Source organism: Acyrthosiphon pisum, chromosome A3 (assembly GCF_005508785.2).
Source record: "Acyrthosiphon pisum isolate AL4f chromosome A3, pea_aphid_22Mar2018_4r6ur, whole genome shotgun sequence".
NCBI lineage: Eukaryota > Metazoa > Arthropoda > Insecta > Hemiptera > Aphididae > Acyrthosiphon > Acyrthosiphon pisum.
Window position 1 is genome coordinate 37,501,816 of NC_042496.1, and position 11,543 is coordinate 37,513,358.

Here is an 11,543-nt window from a genome sequence, read left to right on the forward strand (position 1 = left end):
CTCATTAAAACGGGGTTTTTGAGTATAGATTTTTGTCGGTTTCTGGGTTTCCGTAATTTCTGTAATCCTTGTAAGTTGTAATATATCCTATATATATAATTTGGGTGCAGTCGACAGATGAGGAGAGTATTACAAATACTTATGCGTATGGCTGGAATTGAAAAAATAATTGAGAGTGACAATCGACATTTTAATTACCAGCTATAGTGAAAACCTAGTTTACTATTTTTTTTTCATACAAAACGAAGGTAATCACGTCTCCCGTGTCGAGTTTATGTTTATACACATATATTGTTCCACAAAGACCATACTTCCGAGAACAACCTTTTTTCTCAAACAAAATAAATACCCCCGAAAATGATGTGTCTAGACGTAAGAAAAATAAAAGATACTTAGAACATGAACATTCGATATAATTTTATTAAAATAATATAGCCGGCGGGTATAGATTCATCACGTCTCATCCCAAATACTCGGTTATAACCCTTAGCTATATAATGCCTCTCTTTAAGCTGTGACTGTGGCAAACAGTAAAATGTCCTTTATTAGGTATAATATATTGTAATATATTTTTAAAAACAAATGTGGAGAACATTCTGCAGCGTGATAATACAATAAGAGCATAAATAAAGACAACAAGTGTATGTACAGTTTTGTATAAATATTTTTTTATTTCAATATAAAGTGTATATATTATTGTGATTAAGATGAATATGAAAATTCAAAATAAATTACATTTTTTTAAACCAAATAAATAAAATGTTTAACATATCGTTTAAACATAATTTAGTGTGAAGTCTGTATGTTCTTCTTCTAGGCGTTTCTGAAAACAGAAACCGTTTTTATAATAAACTTATACTAGGTACCTACGTATATATTTTAATCTTTATACAAAATTAAAACTAATCCTGTTTATTCTTGCTATAACGATTTGTTTTTAAGATTGTACTTTAGAGCAACAAATAACTATTTAAAATTAAAATGTACAATAGCACATTCACAATGGAAAAAAATTACCACTTTAAGTTCTTAAGTACCTATAATACAATTAATAGAATAATACTATATGTTCTAACTTTTAACGTACATTAAAAATGAATAAAAGTACTTATAAAATTATAAGTATATTATACTGCATTAGTGAGTAGTGACTGCACTGTAATTATTGCTAATTAGTATAATATGAATATAATATGAACAAGTCTTAAACGAGTTAACCGTGTGGATTGCCGAATAACTTTTTTTATAGTACTTATTCTATTCAATCGGAATCGGAACATGAAATAAAGTCTTACGAATACAATTCATTATAGAAACCATTGCAGGGCGTTGGTTTAAGCAGTATAGGTAATGGATATAGGAGATATCAAATATAGTGTTAATAATTAGGTATAATATTTCTGTTTAAATATACTCACCAATTAGAAAGGGTGTGACATCTCAAATCAACGGCGTAAGAGGTATGGGTAACCACCGAATCTGTAGTTGTAAGTCAAGGGGTAGGTGTATCCGTAGGGGTGGTAGTAGGGAGTGATGGCCGGTTCCGCGGGGTAGACGACGTATTGGGCGGCGGCGGAACCGATGCAAGCCAGAGCAACGGCAACCAAGAAGAAGATCTAAAGGCAAATTAAACAAATCAATAACTGATGATAAGCATATAATATTATTACATTGTATCCATATCAATATCTGTGCAATAAATATATAAGTTATAAAGTTATATAAGTTTGAAAGTGCGTATAACCATATATTTAATATAAATGTACTATATCTCTAAATTATTATAGTCATGATATAGGAGGTACTAGATTTAACTATTGATTATAATAGTAAGTACCGAATTACAATCAATTATTAACTATTCAAAATCGTGTAAACCGAACCACATACGTTAAGTGAAATGTATTCCTATAATATTACAAGTTATCCATTCGTATAGGTTAAGTCGCATCTATATAATATATATTTTTCATCAGCGCCTACAAACCATAGTATACATAATATATTTATTACCATATAACCCGAGCTTAAAAAACGAGTATTTCGCAGTGGCAAAGTTTTGTGTAAACTTAAAGTTAGAATTCGTGTCTACGTTATGTTATATTACAGGTACTTACGACGAGTTTTCCGGACATGTTGACGTTTGGATTTTGTGTGGTTTTTTTCAAATCGTTGAGTACTGAAGACCGTTTTGAGCGATCGAGTGTGGATGCTGATTGCGTTGTGCCGGATCTATCGGACTTGGGCCCGTATTTATACGCACGTGTCGTGGTGTTTTGTTTTGAAGGAGACGCGCTGCGAATAAAGACGATCACCTCGGCACTGGAACTGCGCATTTTGAAAAATAAACGACAAACCGGACCTCGAACGACATTGTTTCGATAATTTTCGCGAAATATATTCTCACGATGATGTTATTAATGTATATTTTACAGTAACTAGGTAGGTATACGAGATCGTATACCAATATGCACCTACGATACTATCTCAAAACGAAATATAGGTACCTAATCCATAAACATTGTCCACTCCAAGTTGTTAATTTTAATGTCTAGGGTGAAAGCATTTCACAAGAACTCTAAAACGTATAATATTATGTAAGATCATTTGAAATGGCCATTTCCACCCTGGAGTCTGGACATTAAAGTGTTAACAATAAAGAACACAATAAAAAATGGAATCCACCACATTTATTAAATCAGATAAAAGCCCGATGTTCAATTCATTAAAACTCAAATCAGTTCAATATCTCCATTAATTAAATCCATTATAATATGTTAGTAGTTATTATGTTATCTCCGCTCTGAATCGTTTTTAATTTTCCAAATAAACTGCGAAATTTACGAAATCCATTCACCGGGACAAGGAAATATTTTTTATTTATTATGACTATTTTTATTATATTTTTTCATCATATTGATATAAATTACGTATATAGTATTACCATAATACCATCTCATTTACTTATTGTATAAAATAAATACAGATTGTACATTTTTATTTAAATAAAAAAAAAATTATAAATAATAGATTTAAAAAATCCGTTTCATGTAAACTCTGATATAATAAATGATTTTTATATAAATACTTGTAAAACCAAAATAAATATTATTATCGGCCAATGGCTTAGATGCCGAGATTATCTTAATCTTATACATACAAGTTTAGCCTGTGTATGTTTATGATTTATTGGCTCCTCAACCGCTGAACCGATCTTGATGATAATATAACGCAAAGGTGAGTAACACAGGGTACTTTTTGTCCCGGAATCAACTCCTACATTTTAACACGAACTAAGCATTTTATTTCATCAACCCAAAAATCGAATATTTTTTTGTTTTTGTATATTGTTGCCATTGGTGATTGGTTACATAAAATAAAATAGTTATTATGATACTAATGTTATATTAAATATTTCAGCTATTAAACATTTTTAGCAATTTGATTTCCATGTTATAGCATTTTTATGATAAAAGTAAATAATAGTAGTATAGTACTCAATACTCATTATACATAAGTGTAGATTTGATTCGGTTTGAAATAATAAAGTACTTACTTTTAATAATAAATATATTTTATATTAATAATTCATGTATTTTTTTCTCATTTGTAGTTAGTTATTGAACTGTTTTGTATTATTTAATTGTTTATAATATGTATACTCAATACCATCTTACTCTTCTATTAGGCATTTACCCTTTAAATAATTAAATAGATAAATAAAATATTATTGTATTTATATGAACACACTTTGTTTACGAAAACTACAACCATAAATTATTGGTAATTTAATATAAAAATTACAAAAAAGTCTTGGGGCCTTGAGGGAAGGACAGCATTTGATCTGATTTCGTGATTGCATAAAATATTAACATTTAGGTATAGGTACCTACATTTTTTTTTCAAAAAATTATCAGTTGATTACATTGTAATAATTAATTTTTTGTTTTCAGTATAATAGAACGGTCCACGGTCGTATGATCACCAATGGTGACGTATTTGGTTTTGGCAGTGAATAGTCCGCATTAGCGCATTACTCAAATACTCCCCCGCTCGCACAAATACCTGCGCCAAGTTAATTAATTAATTTCCCCAATTCCTTTATCCTTTGCATGTCTATACTTATACGTTTATATCGAATCCTGGAAAAAAAACCAAGAAAAAAAACCAAAGTGATAATATAATCGGAGAATTAGCATTATCACAAAATATAATATAATATAATCTATATTATGATGTGTTATCAATATTATAAAAATTATATGTAAATTAACTATACATTCAAATATTATACAATTAATTATATATTTATTTTATCCAATTTCAAAGCTGTGCAAGTCAGTCACTTTTTTTAACTAGTTATAGTTAAGTTACTTTAATATAAAAATTAACTAAGTTAAAATACAAGTTAGTTTCTGAAATTTACCAAATTTCTAACTTAGTTGGATAGAAGTTAGAAATTAGTTTTTTTTGTTTAAAATATAAATTTAAAAAACCATTTTTTCAAATGTAATGCATTATATAAATTAATTATTAAGTAGGTAGGTAATAACTTTGAAATTTATTACAAAGACATTTATTTCCAATTTACATGCCTTACTACTATAGGTTTTATAATATGATAGTAATAATTATTATTTATTATGTATAATAATCATAAGCGTGTTTCAGAAAAAAATATAGGTACATAAATTATTATATTAAACAAATATAATATTATGATATATATTTTTATTGAGAAAAATGTATACAAATATGAGCATAAGTAAATGATTGATTATAGAATATATGTTATGATCACTCTGTATGTAAAAATATAAGTTTAATTTGCTATTACATACATTTTCGTTTGAGAAATATATATCGCGATAATTTTGATTATATTATAAATTATAATATTTTGGTTTTTTTTTTTCAGTATACCGTTTATACTGGTGAACAAATCGACTAAGCTTTTGTTTTGATATCCCATTGGCAACAATATTATACAGTAGCTGGTACCTTTACCGCGTGGCGCACACCTATACTTCAGTTCGACACACACGCTGTAGAGTAGGTAATTATTAGGATATGAAGGTAGGTACTAGGTATATAAAATGCTTTAAAAAAACTAAATTTCTGTGTGCCAGTTCTGCAACCTAGTCGACCTAGTCCGTATTGTACGCGTATACTATAAACAACACCCATCATGGTCTATCACGTAACTAGCATAATAATGCGTATTATTACATTATATAATACGTTATTGTTAAATGTCGGCGACAACGACGGCGACGTAGGTGCCGCGACGATTTCGGAGACGCGAAAATCCTGCACCGGACGTCCTTGTGCGTTTCGATTCCGTTTGGACTTGGACAAACATTATTGCTCGTTGACATTTCGCGAAGTCAGCCGTGGATCTATAAATTTTAAAATAATATATCATTACAGTAATACATATACATATATATAAATATACTTATGTGCGTATGAGATGTACCTATTGTGTATAGACGCTTTACGACCTCGGGTGACCGCAGCAAGACTTACATACCGCAGCGAAACGTAGGCGCCGAGGACGAATCCCATGATACTTGCGTATATATACTTGGAATACAATTTAATTTATATTCGTGTAAATATACCTATATTATAATATTATATTTATGCACTTAAATACCGTTTTTGTCACTTCACTCAAACGTTTTCAATATAATATGTGCGCCTATATAGGACATGGGTATACATCGTATTGTGTAGGTCGTGAAATTTATTATGTTCTGCGCACACGAATGTCATAAAATACGCGTGCCAACCCATTATACAATCGTAAAATAGGCATAATAATATATTAATATACCTATAGGCTACAAGTACCTTTACCTACCTGTTTGTAGATATACCGTATACAGCCGCGTTAGGTACATTCAATTGATTCGGTGTGATGTGGTACTAGGTAGGTACGCCGGTATAAGATTCTTCGGTTTTTTATGTCAGAATGTTTTTGTACCATAAACGCGGGATATGGATGTCCGTGTTACAGAGATAGGACAGATCGATAGAAACGATTAATAAAATATTATACTGTGATTGGTGGTGCAATAATACTGTCAATTACATAATATTATGCGAAAATTAAATCATTATTTATTATTCACTATTATTGCATTTAAAAATATATGTTTTTCTTCTCTATATTGCGTTTGTATAAAGTATACCGAGAATAAAATTACGATTCGAGTGACATTGAGTGCTTGTGGCTAATTTATGTAAAAAGTTGGTTTCGAAAATGTTTATAGTTTTATCGACAAAAATAAAAACCTACATGCGGACAAGAAAAACCAAATATAAAAGTAACAGACAATGCAAACGTGAACAAGCTGAGAACTTAATATATTATCATATTTTTTTCAGCACATACAATTTATAGTTTTATAATATAGTCGAAACATAAATTCATATAATACATCGTTTCGTGGTCTCACTAATGTAAATATATCATTTGTAGATACGCACATTTTTACATAATGTGTTGACGATTTTTTTTTGTTTAAGTGCATAACCTATATTATATTTTTGTCGTTTTAAACAAATATTTTAATAATTTTATGTTCGTTATTAGTTTTGTTAATATACATCAAAACAAACACAGTATTATTATTTTTTATTTGGAAAATTAATTCCTATAAGTACAAAGTTATTTTTAACGTAACCTAACTTATTAGGAGAGAATCCAATTAAAGAAGGGGCTTATATAAATACTGTATAGGCACATCCTGAAATTGAATTCTGCCTACGCTAGAGGCACACGTACCTACCTAAATAATGTAAACATTAAAAACTTAAGCCATATTAATCAGTGTTTTTGCCCAACGCTGATATTTACGCTTGATACGTTTTATAAAATCACATATCTGCAGGTAATACCACAGGCGAAGCGTGATAAAATATATTGGGAAGGAGGGGGTTGAAACCTCCCTATAGATGATTTTCAATGTGCCGTTTCGTGGGGGTCACAACCAATTATTATGATAATAAAATTCATTTTTCAAAAAAAAAATTCTTGCAATTATATACTTTTAAATTGGACCACTTATGAAGAAACCTGTAATACATTTTTCAAGCTTTTTGACTACTTAAATGAAAAGGTTTATCGAAATGTGTAAATAAAAAAAAATTAATAATTGAAAATTCCAAATGTCTATCGATAACTCAAAAAAAGTCAACATATTATATTGAAAGTTTTAAGGAACATTTGGTTTCATGAACATTGCGTAGATGTTTAAATGTGTCATTTAGCAGTGCTTCTAAAATAGGTAGTTATTTTGATAGTAATTGCAGTTTCTCCATATTATTATCATTGCGCAATAAATTGGAAATAATATGATGTGCTTCTCGATCAGCGAATGCCGCACTCTTTTCTCGATGACTATTCTCATTTCACTTTTTGTATAGGCAATAATATCACAGTTGTTTCAACTTGAAAAATCGAAGAACTTGTTTGGCGAGTATAATTTAAAATTATTCGTCATTTATGGTTGCGAAAACGATAGGTGCAAACGTCTTCACTATTTAGGGTAAAAATAAATACACATAATAGGGCAATATTATAATAACGCTTGTTAATAATATTTACTAAACATGTATGTTTGTCTAGAAAATAACATTATAGACCATAGGTAAGTGTTTAAACTTACTCTATAAAATATTAATTTAATATCTTTCAAGATCTGTAATAGTCATAGTACATAGTATATAGTATATTGTATAATATATAGTATATCGATGTGAATATGTGACGAATACTTGTAAGTTGCAGTGCGATTGATTAAAAAATAAAAATATTCATCACGCTAATGCTAACAAAAATTTTAAATACTCAAACAATATTTTAATTTAATTTTAAATTTAAATTTACAAAAACCATAGTCACCAGCATGAAATTTAACCTGTATGACAAAGAATCCGTTAGCTAAATTTTTTTCATTGCAATCGTTGAATTTTAATTCGAAACTCGTCTAAATGTATCTCCTATACTATAGGACCTATAGTATAAGAATCATAGGCGCAAGTAGGGTATAGTTGCGCCTATGCTAAGACCCTAAGGACTAGGTGTGGATATGTGCGGCATGGTAACCGCATACGACGTTCGATGAATATGAAATCTCTATCTATTCCCTACCTCACTATGATCGAATAATATATAAATATATTAACTACTATTAGCTATCAACTATTTATATAAATATAGTATAATATATATAATATAACTAAGACTTGGAAGTTATAGAAGTTAAAAGCAATAAAATAAACACATACAAATCTAAAATATACAAACAAAATTTGCATTAAATGGATAAATAACTAAATTATCCAAAACTCGATAAAAAAGATTGTATTTATTAATTATAATTTACACAACAGTGTATATTGTATAGGTATTACTATTTACTAGTATAGTAGTATATTAAATATTATTTTTTGTTTTATTGAAAACATTAAATAACTATAATATGAATGAATTTCAACGAAAAACTAGATGGACAAAAATAATGATAGTTATCTCGAACATACGTCGTCATACCTTATATCTGCATGCCATAAGAAAATCTTAACAATATCATTAAGGTTGATGTAGTGGAAAAATTTGCTTTTTGATACTTTGTATAAATCTTTAGAAAAATTAAATACCTGTAAGTATTATAATTGAGTATAAAACACATAAGATAAATATTTTTTTAGAAAACAATAACTATGACCTATATTATACGAGCAATTTGGATCATACATTTTTCCCCTAAAATTGACAAAATTCGACAATTAATATGAATTGTAAATTGTTGTTTTTAATTTCGTCATTGTCTGCAATAAATAAGAAAGATATCGAAAAATATACAGCTCCTGTAACAGCTGAGCTATACTATAATAATTAACATACACGTACATTCAGTGTAGTATAGTTATAAAATAAGGGGCCAGTGGCGTTCCTGATTGTTTTACCATAAAGGGGCACCATAAATTGTGAATTCGTGCTACATTTAATTTGTATTGTGTAGGTTCATGCATCATATTAGTTCGTAATATGTCTATCGTATATTGTAAATGATAATGTTTATATGAAAGTATTCATTCAATAACAAAAATGAGATAGTTGTGTGTCACAGCCGCTATATTATAATAGAGCAAAACCATTGAAGAATATTAACGTGGTTCTTATTCTTGCATCTTATTTGAAAATTGAAAAAACATGTCCACCATATATTTTTATAAACTATATAGGTACTTATATTAGTTATATCAACATACCTTTTCCGAGTTGGTGTTCCATATAGCCAATATATGTTATGGTTATTCGGGTATTGTATACCTGTTTTTATAGATCATTATTATAAAATTCGTAGAATTTCTCAGAAGTTGTTGAAAATAGTCATATAAAAGTCGTACAATACATTAATACATGGCTGCGTGTAGATTTTCAACTTGCTTGTAAGTTTGTTACCATAGTTAATTATATAAATAATAATATTCAAGATGTCGAGTTTTAAATAAAAATTATAAAAATTAGAATTTCATTATATTAACCTATACAAAATTTTAAATATGACGGCCATAGACGAACAAAAATTAAATATTCTCTCTCAAGATCTTCTGGTGTACATATCACATCTCGAGGAATCTTATAACCACATAGAAGAATCGGAGGAGAAAATAATCGTGCAGGTAGATCGAATTTATATTTGTAATACCTAATAACAATTTCACAAAAACATAGCGTATCGTAAGTAAAACAATTTAACAAGGGTTAAGGTGAATAATACGAGAAAAAATTACTTGACTAAGGTGTCCGTTGTTTAAAACAATTTAATGTAATATTAATTATTATTATGTATTAAACGGACTATAACATTAGTTTGCATTGACCTACGCGCAGGAATGGTTATTTATGATCCTCGAACATTTGCACGACGACTTGGACTCGGCTCGTATCCGGAACATGGCGCTAAGTCAAATGCTGATGGACATCGAAAGTAACAAACTTCGTACTCCGTTCAACGAGAGACCGTCCTGCCGAGCTTACGCCGAGCTCGTCGCTTGGTTGAAGACCGTGTTGAATCAACACTCGTCCTTGGAAAAAGGAGAAGACGAAGTATTACAATAATAATAATAATAATAATATACTTTTATGAATACGGCTATAATAATATAGAGTACCGTAAAACCGGATGAATAGAAACTGTATTATTCACATTATCGATTGTCAACTATCGCGGTTTTCAAATAATCAATGATTATTATTTTATTGTTCCTCCATGATAGCCAAACATTGTTAAGAAAAAAGTGAATTTTTATCAAATTTTGTCTCTATTCACCTCTTGGTTCGTTGAATAAAAATATACATGTAAATACTAAATACTATATGCAATTGACACCATTATCCAAAAATCAGAAATTGAGCATTTAAAAAATTATATAAAATGGTAGTCCGTTAATAATACAAAATTTTTGACTGAACATAAGATAAAGTACTCAATAATACCAGTATTTTGATGTATTGATCATCTATAAAGTACGAATAGAAAAGTTTGTATGATACTTCAAAGTTCAAAAGTGTTTTTATTCACCCGATGGTCGGGGTTTTACGGTACCTATTGTATTATTATAGTCACGTACACTGGCATACATATAATGGGTGAACGTAAACTGTTAACTGGGATCTATTATATTATTTTATACGGTCTCGATTTTTAAACACGAAATATATTAATTTGTATATAATACACGTTTACTAGACAGCACACTATTTAATACCTATGATTATTACCATAACGTATTATATATAGACCACTTGTTACATTAATCGATTATTTTTATTTGAATTATAAAAGTAAATATGGCTATACGCTGAGTCGCTGAAAATATACGTCTACTATTATTATATAGGTAGGTACACTTATAACAATATTATTAAGAAACCGTGTCGATATTACAGTTGGATGAGGAACCCGAACCCGAGAACCGCGAAATGGAAGTTACTGAATTTGAAAATTTGGTTTCTACTGACAATCGAACCTATGTGGCTATCCGCACTTTGCCGAATAGTGGTGGTGTGTTTGGTTACATAGCTATTACAATGGGCGATGGAGTAGAACCACAATGGCTGGACTGCAATGGCAAGCCGATATGTACACCGGTGCCATTTAATTTGAGGGTGGCGGAAGTTAAGACAGATGCCGAGCTAGAATGTTTAGCGTATGATGAGACGGACGCCAAACAGGTGTGGATGGTTTTGAACAACAGAAAATCAATATGTCTGAGAAACGAATTTTATGATTTCTACAAAACGCTGTACGAAAGCGTCCAACAAGAAATGGTGGCTGAAGCAGATACGTGTGTGATCCGAAAATGTAAACATCCGTTCATTGATAAGTTACTTGAATACCTCGTGGTAAGTAACGATAACGATATTTCAAAATATGTCCAAATACAACCAACAACCATATTTTAATGTTTATACAAATATGTACCCGATTAAATAGGTCGACTTGAAAGCTATTGGTATGACT

General features: G+C 29.6%; 1 protein-coding gene and 1 long non-coding RNA gene across 2 annotated transcripts; one reads left to right on the top strand and one right to left on the bottom strand.

Moving 5' to 3' along the window:
- Positions 1–644: 644 nt before the first annotated feature.
- LOC100569038 lies at positions 645–2,267 on the bottom strand. Its single transcript, XR_510299.3, has 3 exons — positions 2,118–2,267; positions 1,419–1,616; positions 645–823 (listed from the first exon to the last, which is right to left on the bottom strand). It is a non-coding gene; the product is annotated as an uncharacterized LOC100569038 (long non-coding RNA).
- A 7,221-nt stretch (positions 2,268–9,488) lies between these two features.
- LOC115033065 lies at positions 9,489–11,543 on the top strand (the record flags this gene model as incomplete). Its single annotated transcript, XM_029491374.1, is given in 4 exon segments — positions 9,489–9,699; positions 9,911–10,126; positions 10,970–11,425; positions 11,517–11,543. Coding segments are annotated over 4 exon segments (819 nt in total), but the record flags the coding sequence as incomplete, so codon positions are not given.